At 43.4% G+C, this 21,723-nt stretch overlaps 1 protein-coding gene across 1 annotated transcript in view; it reads left to right on the forward strand.

The window, feature by feature from the left end:
• LOC126983289 (cubilin-like) overlaps window positions 1-20,966 on the forward strand; it is a 22,453-nt gene extending 1,487 nt beyond the window's left edge. Inside the window, exons 2-3 of the mRNA XM_050835944.1 lie at window positions 436-1,404; window positions 16,107-20,966. Coding sequence (XP_050691901.1) covers window positions 1,320-1,404; window positions 16,107-20,734 — 4,713 coding nt within the window. The 5' untranslated portion in view covers window positions 436-1,319 and the 3' untranslated portion in view covers window positions 20,735-20,966. The remainder of the gene's footprint in view (window positions 1-435; window positions 1,405-16,106) is intronic.
• The last annotated feature ends 757 nt before the right edge of the window (window positions 20,967-21,723 follow it).

The following is a 21,723-nucleotide window of genomic DNA, read 5'->3' on the forward strand; positions in this document are numbered from 1 at the left end:
AAGAACTGTGTGCGTGTGTGCGCGTGTGTGTGTATGTGCATAGAAACTCCGCGTGTACGTATCTGAACTGATTGTGTGTGTACGTGTGTGCGTTTTGTTTTTGTTTACATTGGTGGGGGTGTTATCGCTGTCGTGTGTGTGTGTATGTGTGTGTGTGTGTGTGTGTGTGTGTGTGTGTGTGTGTGTGTGTACTCAGTGAAAAAGAAACAAACAGAAGAAACATTGAAAGGAAACAAAAAAAAGAAAAACAAACAGACAAGAGAGAGAGAGAGAGAGAGAGAGAGAGAGAGAGCACACAAAGATCATATACCTCGCTACCATAACCTCCATCCTCTGACACCTCTTCTTCCTCCTCCTCTTCTCCTCTTCCTCCTCCTCCTTCTCATCCTCTTCCAGTATTACCTCCGTTATTAAACTGTACATTTTTTAACAAAGGGAAAAAAGAAAGTGAAGAAGTGAAAGAGAACTGAAAGAAAGAAAAAAAAGGAAAGAAAAAGAAAGATAATCACAATCAGAAGCAGAAACCAAAGGAGAGAAAGAAGAGAACAAAGAGGAAAGAGGACATTGACACGTTATAATTAAGAAAGAAAATATATGTACGATAATTCTTGAACTTCGAACTCACTGTGGGAAAGATATAGAAAACGAAAGACAGAACAATACAAGCAACGAAAGAGATACAAAGAGAAACAGAAAAATACGAAGACGGGAAGAAAGAACAGAGAAAATAGACAGACAAAGAAAGAGAAATGTAGAAAAGAAAGACAGAAAATAGAAAGAACGACAGAAATACAGAGAGAAAGATAGATACAATAAAAAGACAAAGGAAAGAAAAAAAGCATAGAAAAACATACAGAAAATAGACAATTATTGAAAAATAAAGAAAAAATAACCAGAAACTACAGAAATACAAAAAAAGATAAAAAGATACAAAGACAACGATATTAAAGAAAGACAGAGAGGAAAAATAAATTACAAAACGACATAAACAGTTCTAAACCCAAAAACATAAACCGCGGTGTGACTAAACCTGGTCTCACAAGTGCCGACATAAAACTAATGGTATAATAACCCGTGAAAATCCGAACTAATGAATTAACGTGTTCTTATGTATTTTTTTTACCTGAGAACAATGACGTGGTTTAATTGTGTACCTGTGTGTGTAGCCTAAAGCCCACACAAACACACACACGTACACACACATACACCTGCGATTTCGCGTACACATACCTGCCCATTCACACCTGTCGACGCGCGGTTTAAGAGTGACAGGTGTGCAAGAGTCCAGGTGAGGAAGATTAAAGAGGTTTTGAAGAGGAATGAAGAGGATGAAGCTGTTCTCCACTAGTCGCCTCCTCCTCCTCTTCCTCCTCCTCTTCCTCCTCCTCCTCGTCATGGTCAAAGGTGAGTTCCATTGTCATGCTGTTGTTGTTGTTTTTGTTGTTCATTGTGTTATATTTTTATGAGGTATTTTTTGCATGTTCATTTACGGTACTGTGTCTCTTCCTCCTCCTTTCCTCCTCCTCCTCCTCCTCCTCCTCCTCCTCCTCCTCCTCCTCTTTTTGCATGTATAGGAAACATTCATCACGAGTTTGCTTTTAAAAACATGTTGTACTAGTTTCATTTCCTTCCTCTCTCTCTCTCTCTCTCTCTCTCTCTCTCTCTCTCTCTCTCTCTCTCTCTCTCTCTCTCTCTCTCTCTCTCTCTCTCTCTCTCTCTCTCTCTCTGCAGTTATTTTTTTTGTCTTAGCTTTCTGAGTTGTGTTGATTTTTCATTCTCATCTTCCTCTACCCGCTCCTCCTCCTCCTCCTCCTCCTCCTCCTCCTTCTTCTTCTCTATGCATGTGCGTGGCTAAGGTGTATTTGTCCTTTTTATTTGCAATTATCTAATGTACATGTTTGCTGTATGTCTGTTTCTAGGTGTGTGTGTGTGTGTGTGTGTGTGTGTGTGTGTGTGTGTGTGTGTGTGTGTGTGTGTGTTTAAGATCATGTTTTTTTTTTGTGTGTGTGCGTGACTTGCCAAATTTTCGTCTTTTCATTTCTTTTTTATTTTTTATTTCTTGATACATATGATCCTCCTCCTCCTCCTCCTCCTCCTCTCGAAGTGTGCTCTGTGGTCTTGTTCTTTTTTTTCTTCCTCTGGTGACCTCGCATTAGATTAAAGGTTTTATTTCACCTGGTTTACCGATATTGTATTTCTCTCTCTCTCTCTCTCTCTCTCTCTCTCTCTCTCTCTCTCTCTCTCTCTCTCTCTCTCTCTCTCTCTCTCTCTCTCTCTCTCTCTCTCTTCCGTAACCTAAAGATTTAGTTACGCAATTACCGTCTGACTTTACGCATATTTACGCTCGATTTTCTGCGTAAACACACTCTCTCTCTCTCTCTCTCTCTCTCTCTCTCTCTCTCTCTCTCTCTCTCTCTCTCTCTCTCTCTCTCTCTCTCTCTCTCTCTCTCTCTCTCTCTCTCTCTCTCTCTCTCTCTCTCTCTCTCTCTCTCTCTCAATTTATCTATCTATCTATCTATCAGTCTCTATCTTCCTTTCGTTCCTTCTCTCTTTCTTTCTTTCTCTCTTTCTCTCTCCCTCTCACACAAGGTAGACGGCGCTCATTAATTGTCTCACCTGCGTGTCTTTCTTTAATTGATTGTTACCTGTTGAAAGAAAGAACCAGAAGAAGAATCACTGAATAAAACCTTGAAATGCTTTTGTTCTTAGATTTTACGCACACCAAATCTTTCTCATTTTTTGTTTGTTTCCTTTTTTGTTTCTTAATGGTTTGGGCGTTGTCTTGTGTCTTTTCTCTTTTATATATACTTCTTTTCTTTTCCTTTTTTTATATTTCTTCTCTTTTGTCTTTCTTTTATTTTTCCGTCTCCATCTTTCTTTTTTTTTTTTTTTTGCTCCTTTTGTTCCTTTTCGTGGTGTGATGTTTCTTTATTTGTATTTTATTGTGTATTTGTATTTCTTTATTTATATTTCTTCCGTAATGTCTCGCACTTTTTTCAAATTTTTTCTCGCTGTTTGCATTTCTTTTCATCATATATTTCGTACCTTTTCTATTTTCTCCTCTCTGTTAGTCTTCCTTTTTATAATATTTTCAACTTTTTCTAATTTTTCTCCTCAGTACTCCATTTTATATTTTTTGGTACTCTTTTCATCCTTCGTTCCTTTCCGTTTCATTTCCCTCCATTATCCTATTTTTTTCTTTCTTTTTCATGTTTTTCCTCTTAATTTTGTTTTTCTGTGGGCGTGAATTCCGTCTTTCTTAACGTTTCGGATTTCGGATTTTTTTTTCACATTTTTTTATACTTTTTTTTCATCTTTTGTTCCTCTCCGTTTCATTTCACTCCATTGTCCTATTTTTTCTTTCTATTTCATGCTTTTCCTCTTCTTTTTCTCTGTGGGCGTGGTTTCCGTGTCTTTCTTTAACGTTTCGGATTTCGGATTTTCGTTTTCACATTTTTTTATACTATTTTTCATCCTTCGTTCCTCTCCGTTCAATTTCCCTCCATTGTCTTTTTTTAACGTTTCAGATTTTAGATTTTCTCTTTCACATTTTTTATACTTTTTTTCATCCTTCGTTCCTCTCCGTTCTATTTCCCTCCATTGTCCTATTTTTTCTTTCTTTTTCATGCTTTTCCTCTTATTTTTTCTGTGGGCGTGAATTCCGTGTCTTTTTTTAACGTTTCAGATTTTAGATTTTCTCTTTCACATTTTTTTATCCGGTAATTTATCTGATCTTTATCCGCTTTCTTACCCTGTCCTATTTTTTTGTCTTTTTCTGTTTTTTTTTGTGTGTACGTGAACTTTTATATATTTTTTCATCTTCTCTTTTCTTTCCTTTTATTCCTCTTTGCTTTTTCTTTTGGGGTCTCGTTTTTGTTTTCATTTGTATTTAGTTCATTTTTAGTTATATTTTCATTTTTATTATCAATTTATCTTCAGTTAATTTTCAAAACCATATTGTCCTCTCAAATCTTTTTTTCTACTCTCTTTTCGTTCCTGTTATTCCTCTTTCCTTTTTCTTTGGGGTTTCGTTTTTATTTTCATTTCTATTTAGTTAATTTTTAGTTTTATTTTCATTTTATTATCATTTTATCTTCAGTTAATTTTCAAAAGCATATTGTCTGCTCATTAGTCTTTCTTTTCTATATGATTTTAATAATTGCTTAATCTTCCTTTTTTTTACGTTTATTCCAATTTTCCGTTTTTTTTTTCATGGTGTCTTTGCATCATTACCTTCACTATGTCACATCCTCTCTTTGTATTCTCTTTTCTTCCTCTTACCCTTTTTTATATCGTTCTCTTTAAGTTCAATTATCATCCCTATTCCATTTTATTTCATGTTTTCCTTGTCATTATTTTTTCTCTCCCCTTTCCTCATATGTATTAGTATTTACATCCCTCCTTCACATCCACCCATTGTTTTCTCTTTTCTTCCTCTGTATCTTTTTATATACTTCCCTTTACGCCCAATTATCATCCCTATTCCATTTCTTTTTCATGTTTTCCGCATCATTATCTTTCTCTCTCCCCTTTTCACATATTTATCTGTATTTACATCCCTCCTTCACATCCTCCCATTGTTTTTCTTTTCTTCCTCTTTACCTTTTTATATCGTTCCCTTTAACTACAATTATCATTCCCATTTATTATTTTTCATGTTTTCCGTATCTTTATCTTTCTTTTCCTCCTTTTCCCACATTTATCAGTATTTACATCCCTCTTTTATATTCTCCCATTGTTTTCTCTTTTCTCCCTCTTTACCTTTTTGTTTAGTCTTCCCTTTACGCCCAGTTATCATCCCTATTATATTTTTTTTTTCATGTTTTCGGTGTCATAATTTTTCTCTCTCCCCTTTTCAAACATTTATCGGTACTTACATCCTTCCTTTATATCCCTTCATTGTTTTCTCTTTTCTCCCTTTCTACCTTTTTTTTTTAGTCTTCCCTTTTCGCCCAGTTATCATCCCTATTCCATTTTCATTTTCATGTTTTCCGCATCATTATCTTTCTTTCCCTCCTTTTCCAACATTTATCGGAACTTACATCTCTCCTTTATATCCTCCCATTGTTTTCTCTTTTCTTCCCCTTTATCTTTTTTTAGTCTTCCCTTTAAACACAATTATCATCCCTATATAATTTTTTTTTCATGTTTTCCGTATCATTATTTTTCTCTCTCCCCTTTTCCAACATTTATCGGTACTTACATCCTTCCTTTATATCCTCCCATTGTTTTACCTTTTCTTCCTCTTTATCTCTTTTTAGTCTTCCCTTTAAGTCCAATTATCTTCCCTATTCCATTTTTTTCATTCGTTTTCCTACGATTATCTCTTTCTCCCTTTCCCCACATTTATCGGTGTTTACATCCCTCTTCATCTTTTTCATACCCTCTCTTTTTATCTCTCATTATCATCCCTGTTCCATTTTTTTCATGTTTTCCTTACGATTATCTCTTTTTCCCTTTTCCCTCTTTACCTTTTTAACCCTCTTTTTATTTCTCATTGTCATTTCTACTCCATTTTTTTCATTTGTTATCCTACGAGTATCTCTCTCTTCTTTTTCCCTCTTTACCTTTTTCATCCTCTTTTTGTTTTTCATTATCATCCCTATTCTATTTTTTACACGTTTTTCCTTCCTATTATCTCCATTTATCTCCCTTCTTCCCATATTTATCGGTGCTTACATCTTCCTCTCTCCCTTTCTCCCTCTCCTTAGCTCCCTTAACTCTCCCTCCCTCATTAGTTATCACCATTACCTAATTTTCTCCCCATTGTGTCTTAATGTTTCCTGTCGTCCCCACCTCACCTCACCTCACCTCCGCTCTCTCACTTTCTCTCCCTCTCTCTCACTCCCTCTGTCTACTTCTGTCTGTCTGTGCATGTATTTGTCTGTCTGTGTGTGTGTGTGTGTGTGTGTGTGTGTGTGTGTGTGTGTGTGTGTGTGTGTGTGTGTGTGTGTGTGTGTGTGTCTCTCTCTCTCTCTCTCTCTCTCTCTCTCTCTCTCTCTCTCTCTCTCTCTCTCTCTCTCTCTCTCTCTCTCTCTCTCTCTCTCTCTCTCTCTCTCTCTCTCTCTCTCTCTCTCTCTCTCTCTCTATCTATCTATCAACGTATCTCTATGTCTATCTCGCTATCTATCTATTTCAACGGGCTGTGACTTGCATTCCAAACCTAGGCCTATCACGTTTTTAAACTTAATCGACTTGTTTAGTACCACAGTGAACCTTTATCATAGTCATCACTGTCATCATCATATTTTTCTTTTTTTCCTTCATCTTTTTTCGTCTTTCTTCCTCTTCTGCGTCTTTCTTAGTCTTCTTTTTTTCTTCCTTTTCTTCGTATTCCTCGTCTTCCTTTTCTTCTTCCTATTCTTTTTCGTCTTTTTTGGGCCTTTTCCGTCTTCTTCTTTGTCTTCTTCCTTTTTTTCGTCTTTCTTTGTCTCGTTCATTTTTTTTTCTTCTTCTTCTCCTCCCTTTTCTTCATCTTCTTTCTCGTCTTCATCTTCTTCGTCTTCATCTCCTTCTTCATCTACTTTTTCCGCCCTCCACCCTTGCATATTTTAATTTATTTCTCCATCATTTTATACTTGAGACTTCTATTTCTTGCATTTACATTTTGCTTCATTTATATATTTAGCGAATCTCCTGACATATATTTCAAAAGCTCCGTGCCATCCGCGAAAATATTTAGGGGCGAGGAGGAGGAGAAACCCGAGAAAAGAAAGGATAAGACTTTGAAATTTATTGGAAGGTCACCACATGGACGACTCCACCCCGATTTCCACGTCCATGAAATTTTTAGCGGGAAATGGAAGATGAAGTGGTTGAATAGCCGATAATTTTGCTAATGAAAAAAATATTAAAGAAGAATCCATCGTTGTAGAAGAAGGGAGAGGTTGTGTTTATCGATTACAGATAGATAGGTACATGGAGAGAGAGAGAGAGAGATGTTCAAACTTCAGGACAAAGATGAAGACGATGAAAAAGAATATATAAAATGTGGAGAGAGAAACATGCAGGTCAAATAAGAGATAACCAAATCGAGAGAGAGAGAGAGAGAGAGAGAGAGAGACGAGAGACGAGAGACCAGTGAGAAATAAGAGCTTGCACATTCTCTGACCAAACGCTAACTCTTGTAGACAAACGATACGAGAGGGATAAATCTAGACCTGCAAATAAATCAACAAAAATAAATAAATAAATAAATACCAGTGGGAAAATAGATAAAGATGGAAGGAGGTGATAAACTTGAAGGAAAGCGATGCACAGGTTAAGTGACTTGGATTTACAGGTGTGCCAAATAAGAGAGAGAGACACCTTGAGAGAGAGGCAGGAAGGACAGGTGAACTTAGAGGTGAATAGAAGGTGTGGGAAATTTGATGTGGAAGTGACGAGAGAGACATAAACGCAGAGAAATATAGATAAAGATGCATATATAGATTGAGAGGGAGATTGATATACCTTGAGAGAGAGGCAGGTAAGACAGGTGAACTTAGAGGTAGATAGAAGGTGTGGGAAACTTGAAGTGGAAGTGACTAGAAAGACAGAAACGCAGATAAATAACGACAGATATAGATACATAGTGAAATATATACACCTTGATAAAGAGACAGGTAAACTTAAAGGTAAATAGAAGGTGGAGTAAACGAAATGGAAATGACAAAAAAAACCCAGAAACGTAGAGAGGTAAAGCTAGAAATGCAGATAGAGATAGATTGATAGGTAGATAGATAGATAGATGGACAGAGAAAGGGAGGACAAATTTAGCTAGATGTAAGGATAGAGATGCAGCTTTAAATAGATTGTTAGGTAGATAGACAGATAGACAGATAGGCAGAAATTAGGAGAAACACAGATAGAAGAGCTAGATAGATATACAGATACAGATAGATTGATATGTAGATAGATAAAAGAAAAGGGATGAGAAACACAGATACATAGAAGTAATGATATAGATGCAGATATAGATAGACTGATGGGTAGAGAGACAGATAGATAGATAGGGAGAAAGGGGAGATGAAATGCGGATAGAGAGAGAGAGGTAAAGATAGAGATGCCGATACAGATAGATAGATACTTAGATAGATGGATAGATAGACAGACAGACAAAGGGAGGAATACTCAAATAGCGCAGGTTGGTGGAATTTCAAGACAGGTAAACTATTTCAGGTAGGCATTTAGGGATCGAACCGAGATGGATGATGGTCGAATCGTCTCGCCTCATTGACTTGCTGATGGTGATGGTGATGGTGGTGGTGGTGATGGTGACGGTGGTGATGGTGGTGATGGTGACGGTGGTGATGGTGGTGATGGTGTTTGTAAGTCATGAAGGGTATTTTTTTCCGGTTTTGCTTCGATGTCTTCTTCTTTCGCATTGTCATCATCATCATCATCATCATCAATATCATCATAATTAACATCTTTATTCTACTGTTCTGTCTTGTTCTTGTTCTTTTTTCTTGTTCTTCTTGTTCTCACTCCTCTTCTTCCTTATACAAGTCAAATAAACCACAAAATCATTCTCCTCCTTCCTCTTCCTCTTTCCTCCTCCTCGTACTCTTCTTCCTTCTGACCTCTCTTCCTCTTCCCCTTCCTCCTCCTCTTCCTCTTTCTCCTCAGACATGACATCAACCCTGTGCTGTATAACCTCTCCTCTTGACCTCTCTTCCTCTTCCTCTTCCTTTCTTCCTCTCCATCCTCCCTACCTCCCCTTTCTTCCCTCCCCCCTCCTCCCCTCCTTCCTTTCCCCCTATTTCTTCCGCGTCATTTTGTTATCAAGATCGGAATAATTGCTATGTCTGTTTGTTTCTCTCTCTCTCTCTCTCTCTCTCTCTCTCTCTCTCTCTCTCTCTCTCTCTCTCTCTCTCTCTCTCTCTCTCTCTCTCTCTCTCTCTCTCTCTCTCTCTCTCTCTCTCTCTCTCTCTCTCACGAAGCCACTAGTTAAGAAATTTAAGTGAGGCTGGAGGCAATATGCTGTTCTTGGGAAAAGGAAGATGAGGAGGAGGAGGAGGAGGAGGAGGAGGAGGAGGAGGAGGAGGAGGAGGAGGAGGAGGAGCAAAAGGAGGAGGAGGAGGAAAAGAAAGTAGGAAGGGGGAAGAGAAGTGGTACAATGGAGATGAGCAGAAAAAAAAATGAGGAGGAAGAGGAGGAGGAGGAAGAGGTGGAGGAGGAGAAGAAGGAGGAAGACTAAGTGGAGTAACAGGTAAGAGTCCGAAAGGAGATAAGAAGATGGAGGAGGAGGAATAGGTGATGGATGTGGAGGACGTGAAGGAGGAAGAGGTGGAAGAAGTGGAGGACAGGGGAGAGAGGGAAGAGGTGGAGGTCAAGTGGAAGGCGAGGCAAGGAAGGTGGAGCTGGAGATAAACCCAAATACGACAAAGAGCAAAAAAAATGTGGAGAAAGAGGAGGAAGGATGGAGGTGAGCAAAAGAAAAAGAACGAGGAAAAATTGAAATCTTAGCGGATATAATATACAGAGGATCAGGTAGACAAAATACACCTGAGAAAATGAACACTGTAGTAGAGGCGAAGTTGGTCAAGGAAGAGAATAAAGAAGAAGAAGGCAGGATGAGGATGAGGATTGGGAGAGGGATGAAAACAGAGACGGTGGAGGAAGAATAGATTAAAAGTATGAAAAGTATGAAAAGTAGGAGAGAGGGAACCAAGGACCAGGTATCAAATGGATGAACTAGCATCGAAAAAGACAAGATGAAGAGAGTACAAGGGAAGAGAGGGGGAGAGGAGCGTAGGAGAAACTGGAGAGACAAAAGCAGCGGTATGGGTAGGGCGGACAGGGCGAAGAACTACGTATTAAGGGGTCTAAAAATCGTAAAAGAAGCGAGAGGAAAGGACAGTAGGAGATGGATATAAGAAAAACACAGAAGGAGAGAGAGAATTAGATCTGAAGGGACAGGAAGGAGAGGACTGAGAAACAGGTATTGTGGGGATTAAGAATTGTGATGGAGAGGTACGTAGGAGAACAACAGAAGAGAGGTAATTGTAGGAGATAAGAATCGTGGAGGCCAGCAGGAGAAGCAATAAGAATGGGGAATAGGAGGAATATGAAAGAGAGGATTCAGTAGCGGTAGGGGGTGGGAAGGGATGGGGTCAAGATCTTAAACGGATGAGGAATCGGCCGTCATTCACGCGAGACGGAGCGGTGACGGCCAGCGGGGTGCCCACAACACGCCCCGCCGCGGCCCTCTGTTGGACATTCCCCGCTCGACTGCCCCGGACGCCCAAACACGCCGCCCGCACATCGCCGCGATCATCTCAAGTGTTGCTTTTTAGGGGGGTCACTTTTATGCGTAGAGAGATTGCTGTCGTTCCTCCTCCTGCTCCTGCTACTTCTGGGTCTTCTTCTACTCCCTTATATTTGATCTTTTGTGATTGATCATCTATTGTTTCGTCTTATGTGTTCTTTTGCTTTTTTATCCATAGAGAGAAGGCTGCTTGTCCTCCTTCTCCTTCTAGTGATTTTTTTTCTCCTTCTCTCATATTCTGGGTCTTCTTCTACTCCCTTATATTTGGTCTTTAGTTATTGATCATCTGTTGTTTCGTCTTATGCGTTCTTCTTTTTATTTTTTTATAAGTAGAGAGAAGTCTGTTTGTCCTCCTCCTCTTACTTGTGATTCTTTTTGTGCTTCTCTAATATTAAGTGTTTGGCTTATTGATCATCTAGTTCTGGTTCTTATGGATTCAACTTTTTATTCTTATACGTTGAGAGAAGACTCCCTGCTCTCCTCTGTCTGGTTCTTCATCTAATTCTCTCATTTTAGATCATTGGGTTATCTTAGTGACGGCACCTGGATCATTTTAAGTACTGCTTCTTGTATATTCTTTTCATTTATATATTTTCATACGCATTGAGAAAGCTGTATTTTCCTCTGATACTTATACCTTTTCATTTTCTTCCCTTTGGTGAGGTCATTGGCTTATTGTAGCGACGGCACCTCGATCATCATAAGTGCTGCTTCTTATATATTTTCATTTATATATTTTTATACGCATAGAGAAAGCTGTATTTCCCTCTGATACTTATACCCACCGTTGCCAGATTATCGTACTCAGAGCCTCGTATTTACCGGTGTCTGAGTCATAGCTATTGCCCCCCTCCCCCCTTCAACAACAACAAAAAACCTACCAATAATTGACCATTTTAACGATAACTATATATGAAGGCAGTTATTGGGGTCGAGGAGGCAGTTTTGGGGTCGGAAATCGGCAAACATATTCGGCTGTGTACGACAATCTAGCACCGTTATTTATGCCTTTTCATCTACTGCCCTTTGGTGACGTCGTTTGGTTATTGATCATCTAGTGTTGTATTTTATGGCCTCTTCTTGTTTTCTTACGTTCACAGAAGGTTGGCTGTACTCTTACTTCTGCTTCTTCTACTTTCCCTATAAGTCGACTCAATCTAGTGACATTATCTTGATCATCTATTGTTTTGCTTTTTGTTGATTTTTTTATTTATTTTATTATTATACGTATAGGCCACATGCACACTCAAGTCTCTGTCTGTCTGTCTGTCTGTCTGTCTCTCTGTCTCTCTGTCTGTCTCTGTCTCTCTCTCTCTCTCTCTCTCTCTCTCTCTCTCTCTCTCTCTCTCTCTCTCTCTCTCTCTCTCTCTCTCTCTCTCTCTCTCTCTCTCTCTCTCTCTCTCTCTCTCTCTCTCTCTCTCTCTCTCTCGTTTTTCTTTTTCCATGCTCTTGATCGCTCTAACTTTGTCACTGTCACATTTTTTTTCCTTCAAATCAAACAAGTTTCTATTTTGTCAACCTGTGCTGGAATTCACGCAGGTATTTATTTATTTTTTCCTAGTATGCCTTCAAGTTCACCCGTTATTCCCATTTCCTGTTCACGTTTTTTCTTCTTCTCGTAATTAGTATGTTTTGCCTCCTTGCCAGAGTACATCACCCTCTCGTTTTCTTTCAGTAGCTTGTCTTTGCTTACCGGATGCTGTAACTATATTTATGTCTGTGTGTGCGAGCTCCTTCGTGCTGTGGGTTAATTTCTCTCCATCTCTCCTTATTTACCTTCTTTCGTCTCTGCTTCCTTACCTCTCTCTATCCCTCCTTCCATTCTTCCTTGCTTACCTCCCTTCATTCCTTCTATTCCTCCTTCCATTCTTCCTTGCTTACCTCCCTTCATTCCTTCTTCTCTACCTTCCTCCATCCCATCTTTCTTACCTCACTCCGTATCTTGGTTTCTCTCCATCTCTCCTTTCTTACCTCCCTCCGTTTCTCTTTCTTTACCTCCCTTTGTCTCTCCTTCCTTTCCTCCCTCCGTCCCTCTTTACTTACCTCCCTCCACCCTTCCTTGTTTACTTCCCTCCATTCCTCCATCTCCTGAGCACTGTTGGTCGGCCCCATCTTTTAGGTAGCGCGGGTGAATTTTTTTCATAATGACGCTAATGTTTCGTTTCCGCTTACATCATGCTCCTCAGTTATACGAACAAGTTTATCTTCTTTATTTACCTGAACTGCTTCATTCTCACTTTTCTCTAAGTTGTACATCGTTAAAACTCTTCCTCCTCTTCTTTTTATTTATTTATTTTTTTTTTTGCATCACCTTTCCAACACCTTTCCATCCGAAATTGACCTTTTTTTTATAGCTTTTATACTTTACTCTTTTTGCTGGAGCGGCGCATTTGTGGGCTTTTCATTTCTTTTCTTTTTTTATGCCTTCGAGCTGTTTCCATTGATGTAAAAAAAATCCTTGATCTCTACCATCACAGCGCTTGTCTCGTACAGAACATCGTCTTTAACTCTTTCTAATACATCGTCAGTCACCCGCATCACAAAATCTCCTTTCATGGCGCCCCTTTTCCTGTCAACAGAGGGTGGGTAGAAAACATTACCGTCACACGGGTTCGAATACCTTTCTTGTAAATGTGGCGTGAGAAGATCGAGTTTATAGTCTTTGAAGCACTTCCCGCTGAGTGCAGATTAATTAAATAGCAGGTGAGGGAACGGAAAGGTAGGAAGACAGTTAGCACCAATAGAAGCTGGTCGTGGTGATGGTGGTGATCGGTCCGTGGGTAGTGGCGGTGAAGGTTGGAGTTCCTAGATGTTGTTAACGATAGATAGGTAGAGAAAAGAGTGATAAACATAAAGCAAGATAAAAAAAAATGGGGAACAGTCAGAAAGAGGTATAAAAACAACTATGGTGATATTATAAGTGGATTGTGTTGATCGGTCCGTGGGTGGTGGCGGTGAAGGGTGGAGCACGATGTTATTAAAAGATTGATAGATAGATAGTCGACAGCGCGTGAGAGAGATACACTTAGATAACCATTATGATACATGGAGCCAAAAATAACTTGAAAAAACTGATGGTTGCTTGGGTGGTAGTGCTGAAGGTGGGAGCTTAATGTCACTCAAGATAGATAGATAGGTAGATAGATTAAGTGGGAAAGATACAACCAGACAACCAATAGGAAACAAAGAGCCAGAAATGGGTAGAGAAACAGAACTATGGCGGTGTTGATGGGTGCAATGATGGTGGAAGTGAAGGTTGGAGTTTGGTGTCACTAAAGATAGATGGATAAGTAGATAGATGAAGTGGGAAAGATACAACCAGACAACCAATAGGAAACAAAGAGCCAGAAATAGGTAGAGAAACAGAACTATGGCGGTGTTGATGGGTGCAATGATGGTGGAAGTGAAGGTTGGAGTTTGATGTCACTAAAGATAGATAGATAGGTAGATAGATTAAGTGGGAAAGATGCAACCAGGCAACCAATAGGAAACAAAGAGCCAGAAACAGGTAGAGAAACAACAATGGCGGTGTTGATGGGTGCAATGATGCTGGAAGTGAAGGTTGGAATTTGATGTCACTAAAGATAGATAGATAGGGAGATAGATAGAGTGGGAAAGATACAACCAGGCAACCAATAGGAAAAACAGCCAGAAATTGGTAGAAAAACACAACTATAGAGGTGGTGCTGGGTGCGTGGGTGGTGGCAGTGAAGGTTGGAGTTTGATGTCACTAAAAATAGATAGATAAATAGATAGGAAGAGATTGAGAGAACCCCAGATAATAGCCGGAAACAGGTACAGAAACAGAACTATGGCGGTGATGGTGGGAGCTCGATGCTATTCAAGATAGATAGATAGATAAATAGATAGACAGCGTGAGGAAGATAAACCCAGATAACCACTAGGAGAAACAAAGAGCCAGAAACAGGTAGAAAAAACACAACTATGATGATGGTGGTGCTCGGTGGTGACAGTGAAGGTGGTAATTCGATGTTATTCAAGATAGATAGATAGATAAATAGATAGACAGCGTGAGAAAGATAAACCCAGATAACCACTAGGAGAAACAAAGAGCCAGAAACAGGTAGAAAAAACACAACTATGGTGGTGATTGGTACGTGGGTGGTGGTAGTAAAGGTGGGATCTCGATGTTATTCAAGATAGATAGATAGATAAATGAATAGACAGAGGTTGAGAAAGATAAACCCAGATAACCACTAGGAGAAACAAAGAGCCAGAAACAGGTACAAAAACAGAACAGACAGGAACAGACAATATTGGGAGACAGACATTAATATTTATCTTCCCGCACAAACCTGGAACTTAGGATAACGAGGCGATCGGACCCGTAGAAGGAGGAGGATTAGGAGGAGGAGGATCGAGGGTCAGAGCTGACTTAACGGAGCGTGACCGAACTGGGAACGTTTTAGCGCGATACGTTGTGATATTCGATAGGCACTGACCGTCTCGCGAGGAGGAACGCGGGTGGGGTGAGGGTGGGGGGGTAAGGAGGAGGGGGAGAACAGGGAATGGGAGAAAGGGGAGGGGGAAGGGAGAGGGGAGAAAGGAGAGGGGAGAAAGGAGAGGGGGAAGGGAGAAGGGAGAAGAGAAGAGAAAGGAGAGAAGAGAAAGGAGAGGAGAGAGGAGAGAAGAGAGGAGAGAAGAGAAGAGGAGAGAGAGAGAGAGAGAGAGAGAGACGATATTTGTGGTTATCGATAAAAAAAAAGTTGAATTAATTTTCTTCCTCGTATTTTGAATCAAGTATTTGCGGCTTCTTATCTATTTTATTTTTTGTATTAAGTTTGGCTTCGTTTGCCTATATTAATTGTTTGTTTGTTTATTTGTGTGTTTCAAATATTTTCATAACAGGATATTACGTCATCTTTGTTTGTTTGTCTTATTTCTTCTGTTAAGTTCTTTTTTCATATTGAGTAGCGAGCTTTTTTTTCTTTGAGTATCGGGCTAATTTTTTTCACATTTGTTACCTTTTTTTATGCCCTTGAACTGACTCCTCTGCTCTAAAAAAAAAAAATACATTATATATTTCTTTGCTTGCATTTCCCTCTTTACCACGCTGGGGCTCTTATACTTTTCCTTGTTTCTTGTGTTCTTTGCGACCATTCATAACCTTTATATATATTATTTCATATTTTCTTGTTGCCTGTTTTCTCCTTTTAATAGGTTGTTTCGGCTCCTATATTTAACTTTTCTTTCATAACCCGTTCCACTTAACTTGCCTCCCGTCTTCTATTTTCTTCTTTTTTAGTCCTTCAGTAGCTACGATGCAAGTTATATATTATTTTCAAATTTTACTGTCGCCATTTTTCTCTTAATGGATTGTTTAGGATCCCTGAGGTATATATATTTTTTTGTAACCCAATCCTCGGAGCTGGCTTTCCCTCTGTTTATTTTGAGTCGTCCAGTTACTTATGCTTTGCTCTTCATCATTGCTTTTTTCTCATGCTATTCCTTCTCTAATTAATGACTTCTAATCTCTATATTTATCGTTTTTGCTGACCTGTTTCTTCATACCCTTCCAATTACCATAACTCTACTTTTTCTCCTCGTTTTTGTTAACTCTGGCAATCTTTTTTCTTAATTAGCGGACTTCATTTGCATATCCCATTGCTATTTCTTTGAAAAGCAACTCTGTTTCCCGCGTGTGTCATTTTGCCCAACCTGTTCTCCATCTACTAACTTTACCCTGCTTTCTCCTCTAGCGTTTCCTGCTTGATTTATGCAGTTTTTTCGTACATTCTCCCTCGGTCGGTTTTTGTACTCATTCATTACACTAACCTAGAGTACGAGGGCCATTCCTTCCTCCTAGTGACCCTTGTTTTCCTTCTGTCGTCAGGAGCAGCGAATGATGAGGCAGACGGAGCCGAAGGGGAGGAAGAGAACACACACGAACTCCAGGCACAGGAGACAAATGATGAGGAGTTAGAAGAGGCTCAGAATGTTGAAGAACCTTTGCCCTTCTCCGTGGATGCTGAAGAGGTAAAACAGGATTCTGAAGTAGGTATGAATAGTTACCTTGACGACTCTGTTAAGAACTCTCATCTTGGAGGCTTCGAGGAATCTGAAGGAGACTCGGAGGGGGGCTTTCTACAGGATGAGCTGAAGGACTTGTTGAAGGATGGCTCTCCAGCAGCCTTTGATAACGGACTGACGGAAGGCAATGAGGTTGACGCAGGAGACCAGGATCCTGTAGGAGACGCCATCTTGGAATTTATCGACTCCTTCATAGAGGATCCCGTCGAACCCGTTCATTCTAAATCTGCTGATGTTGACGAGCGCAAACAACAAGCCGCAAGGAATTACCATGACGAAGTAGTGGCCAACCTCACGCGACTCAGGACACCGGAGGTGGGGGAGGAGGGGGAGAGTGTGGAGGTGGTGAGCTGTGGTGGGTTTATTACTCTAAGCCACGACTTGCAGCAGGTCATCACCACACCGGGCTTCCCTGCACCATACCCCGCCAACGTGCAGTGCGTGTGGACCATCGTGGCGCAGCTAGGGACAGACTCCGATCAGGTGCACCTCTGGATAGCTGAGTTTGAGTTGGAGGAGGGCAGCTGCCGGGCCGACTCGCTGCGGATCGTCGACAACCTGGTGGGGTCGTCCATCGAGTTCTGCGGCACCAATAACCACCGCTGGGTCACGTCTCGAGGCAACTCTCTTACGCTGACCTTCACCAGCGACGCCACCGTCCAACGCAGGGGCTTCCTCATCAGGGTGTTTGGCATCAGGTCCACCTGCGGCGGGGTGATCCAGACGCTGGGCCAGAGCCACTCCGTCCATTCCACCCCCAACTACCCCTTGCCGTACCCTGTGGCTTCACGCTGCCACTGGCTAGTTCTCGCCAAGTCGGAGATGGCCTTGAGTCTGGTGGGCCACCACGGGGACCCCGAGAAGCAAGGGGCGCTGAGGATTTCCACGGAACCTTTCGGGGAGTACGAGGTTTTTGACCCCTCCAAGGTGTACCTGTCTGACATATTTTCCTTCACGTTCACCGCCAGCCCTAACAAGGTGGAGGACTCGCAGCGGCCTGGCCTGCAGTTCCAGTTGGTCCCCACAGTTCGCGCGACCACCTGCAACACGACGGTGACGGTGAAAAACGACTCGGCTGCCGTCATCGCTTCTAGCAAGTACCCGCATGGCTACGAGCGGTACGAGAAGTGCTGGTGGACGCTGCGCTACGAGGTTAGTGAAGAGTACCGGGCGACTCTCCACTTTGTTGACTTTGACATGGAAAATGGGAGGAAGTGTTTCTACGATTATCTTGAGATCATCGACAAGCGACTTACGGCGGCGGAGCGGCTGTGTGGGGAGAAGAGCGGCTTCGAGTACGCCACGGACAGCCGGGAGCTGCTCCTGTACTTCCAGAGCGACGCTTACAACATGGCCTCTCACCGCGGCTTCCTCCTGCTGGGGGCGACGGAGCGGATCAGGAAGAACGAGTGCACGGTGCACAGGAGCAACAACGTCACGGTGGTGTTCAGCTCACCGCCGTCGCGCCCCCAAGAACCAACTTACTCCATCTGTAACTACACCTTTAGTACGCCTGCCGGAGGCCGCTTCGCCGTCCGCTTTATCCACTTTTCGATGGAGAGGAGCCAGAACTGTGCGAAGGGGAGCCACCTGGCTGTCGAGGAATCAGGCGTTAGAAAGAGGGAGTATTATTGTGGCGAGAAGACCGGAGTGTCCTTCCTCACCGCCGGCAACCTCCTGACCCTTCACTACTACTCCAACGATAACGACCCGACACAGCGAGTGCAGGTTGAAATTAGGGAAGTACACGACACCGGTTGTGGAGGGAACCACGTGCTGCGGCCCGGCCAGACGGTGGATCTGCGCACGCCTAGTAGAGGCCCTCTGGAGAGAGACTGTGTGTGGGTCGTGCGAGGCCGTGAGAGCCTCCTCCTCCTTTCCTTCAAGAACGTGAGGACGGAGGTGAAGGTGTCACAGACAGGGCTATACAGCAACACTTTCACCTACGGCCCCAGGACGCTACATTTCATCGACCCGTCTGAGAACTACATGATCCTGTCCAGGGAGGAAGGGGTCACCATCACCGTCACTGCGTACGCTATTTTTTCCCACTGTGGCTCCATCCTCAGACTGGGGAGTAGCCCGGTCATCGTCACCAATCTGGGGGTGGCACCGTGTTCCCAGATTATCACGACCTTGGGCGCAGAGCGAGTGACTTCCGTGTCCTCCATCCAGTATACCTTGCTCTCCGCCGGCCAGCCAGACACGTGCTCCCTGGAGGTGATTGACAAAGAGGAAGGCGTCGTGATCGAGCTCTGTAGTGATGACTGGAAGCGTCAATACGAGACCTCAAGTACGAGGCTGAAGATAAACGCCATCGAGAGCAGCAGCAACAGCGAGCCTGACCACAGCTACTTGGTTCTCGTGGCTGCCGTCACCACCTCCTGCGGCGACACCTTCGACGTCAAGGACAGAGTCGTCGTGGTGAAGAGCCGGAACATGGAGAAGAACGCCACGTGTGTGTATCGATTCGTAGGCGACAGGACGAGAATGGTTCTTGACGTGGCCACGAGCTCCAGGCGAGCGTTGTCCTACCTCAGCGTGTCCTCCGACGGGTACCATCAAACGCTGAAGGACTTGTCTCTCCTCGCCACGACTTCCATCGAGACGACTCGGGAATTCCTGGTGGTCGTGCGTCCCTTCCCGAAGAGTGTCAGCTTCGTGATCCAGGTGACGCGGGTGTCGCGAGTGTTCTCTCCCTGCGACACCTGCATCATCCTCGAGCGGGGGGACCAGGGCATCGTTACGTCCCCACACTCACCTGACCTGCCCACCTACCCGGGACACCTGTTCTGCAACGTCAAGTTCGAGGCCGAGGACCGCAACAGGAGCGTCGTGTTAGAGGTGCAGGAGCTCGACCTCCCGAGGAACACTTCGTTGGACGCCCTGAGTGTGCTGAAGGACGGAGTGGCGACAGTCATCAGCCCCTCAAGGGTGGCGGCGCTGCCCTTCACGCTGGTGCTGGACACGCCCTTCATTCTCAGGTTCAAAACGACAACGCATAATGAGTTCGAGGGTTACAGGATCCACTACGACGCCAATGACTGCGGTGGGACTGTAACCCTGACCGAGGACTGGCCCGTCACCATCCGCTCGCCGGCGTCCTGGGGTCTGTACCCAACGTACACCCGCTGCGTGTGGTTCGTCGAGGCCAACGCGCTTAGCATTAGCGACAGGATCAAGCTCAAGGTCGTCAAATTCGACGTGGACGAGTCGGACTTTGTGGAGGTGTTTGATCCACTTCAGTCCAGCGCCCCTGTGGCCATACTCAGGGGCGCCGCAGCCGAGGGTGTAACCGTGAGGAGCATCGGACACCAGCTGAGGGTCGTGTTCTGGTCTGACTCCCGTCGCGTGAGCTCCGGCTTCGTGCTAAAGGTGCGAGCCGTCGTGTCGGGCTGCGGCGGCGACATAGACACAGGCCTCGCGGCAGAGGGAACCATCTCGACACACAGTTACTTCCCGGACAACGAGTACTGCTTGTTTCGCCTCAGGCCCACCCAGGGACACGTGGTGTCCCTCACGCCCATTGAGGACACCAACAGCAATGACGAGGACAAGAAGCTTTCTGAAGGAAGCGAGGGGTATGAGGGAGAGTCTGAGGAGGAGGGAGAAGAGGAGGAGCCTGTGTGGGTGGACGGCAAGTGTCGTAAAGGCAAAGTCGTGGTGTCTACAAGCGGCGTGTTGAGGGACGGCGTCCGGTACTGTGTGGGCGAGGCCATCCCAACCGTGCACTCCACCAACGACGTCTTGCTGCTTGTGGAGGCACCGCCCATCCCGCCCATCTCATTTGCATATCGCGTGGGTGGGTGTGGCGGGGAGATGGTGGGCGCGGTTGGTCAACTCACGTCACCCAACCACCCCGAGCCTTTCATCGGCCCGCTCACCTGCGTCTGGACCTCCCGCGTCTGCCTCCTGGTCACCGTCACCCACCTGGACCTGGACCCTCACCTTGACCGCCTCCTCCTAAGTGACCCCACGCGCGCCACCACCCTCACCGGCACCAAACGCCTGCGACGCGTCCTCGAGGCACCGGGCAGCGTCACCTTTACGGGAGGAAGCGTCGGGGTGCGAACCGGATTCCACCTGCATTACGAGTGCGTGTCGCTGCAGAAGACGTGGCAGGTGACCGCTGGGAGCCCCGCCGTGATCCTGGGGTGGCACAGCGGCCCCTCCGAGCCCAGGGTGTGGCAGGTGACTGCAGGGGAGCCTGCGCGGGGCCTCGTAGTACGTGTGTGGGGTGCCTACATACCTGGGGGCCCGACCTGCGAGAAGGAGTACCTGCAGGTGACTGGGACGGAGGGCGAGGGGGAGAGGGTGTGCGGGGGGGCGGTCCTACGCACGCTACACCTGTACACAGAGGAACTGACGCTGCTCCTCCACACCTCCTCCACGCTGGCGGGGTTCGCGGCCACCGTGCACCTCATGGCGTGATGAAGGGAAGGGTTGTGTGCGTGTGTGTGTGTGTGTGTGTGTGTGTGTGTGTGTGTGTGAGAGTGGGTGTGGGTGTGTTTCCTATTTGTTAATTGTTATGAATATTGTTACTGTTATATTATTATTTTTATATGGAGGCTTTATCTTGTTGTTAACTTATTTCTTAATGTAAAGTATTAACGATAGAATTATTCTATGTATATGTTTCCAGGCTTCAATGTATGTGAAAGTTAATTTATTTGTTATATATATATATATATATATATATATATATATATATATATATATATATATATATATATATATATATATATATATATATATATATATATATATATATTATTTGTATGCTCTATTTATTCTTAATTCATAAAGCAATTAAGCGTCGGGCATTGGAGGTAAAACATTGGACAGAATAAAAAGCGAAGATGGAGATTTATTTTTACACACAACATTCTTTGGTTTGTCAAATAAACACATTACATATATAATTATATCGGTAAACTATCGTGGTGCCCGGGACTGAAGGTCTTAACATTAACTGCAGGTGAGATTAAGACGATAATTAAGTACAGGTAGCTCTAAGGCAGGCAAAAACAGGTTCGTCCACGCGGGTGTTCGAGACGCAACGCGGGTTTTCGAAGCAATAAAATAAGTGAAACCTGACTGGCACGCGTCTCATAAACCTTTGGTCTTTTAGTGCTCAACGTTTCCTTGGTTCTTTAATTCGTCTATCTCTTAATCTGACGTGTTTGCTCAATCCGCGAATGTTTGGATAGGAAGGGAAAAAAAGTGGTTTGTGCAGCTTCGTTTGGCTTAGAGATCTCGCCTTAGTTTGTTTTCATTTTCAGAAGCACACACATGACTTCCTCCATGTTCTTCCTCTTTCCATTCCTCATCGTTTCTTCTTTTTCTCTGAAGGAGCCTAATTGAAATTTATGCACCTTTTTGTAACAGGTGATAAAGTTAAGACTCATAAACATTTCCAA

Source organism: Eriocheir sinensis, chromosome 53, assembly GCF_024679095.1.
Source record: "Eriocheir sinensis breed Jianghai 21 chromosome 53, ASM2467909v1, whole genome shotgun sequence".
In the NCBI taxonomy this organism is placed as follows: Eukaryota; Metazoa; Arthropoda; class Malacostraca; order Decapoda; family Varunidae; genus Eriocheir; species Eriocheir sinensis.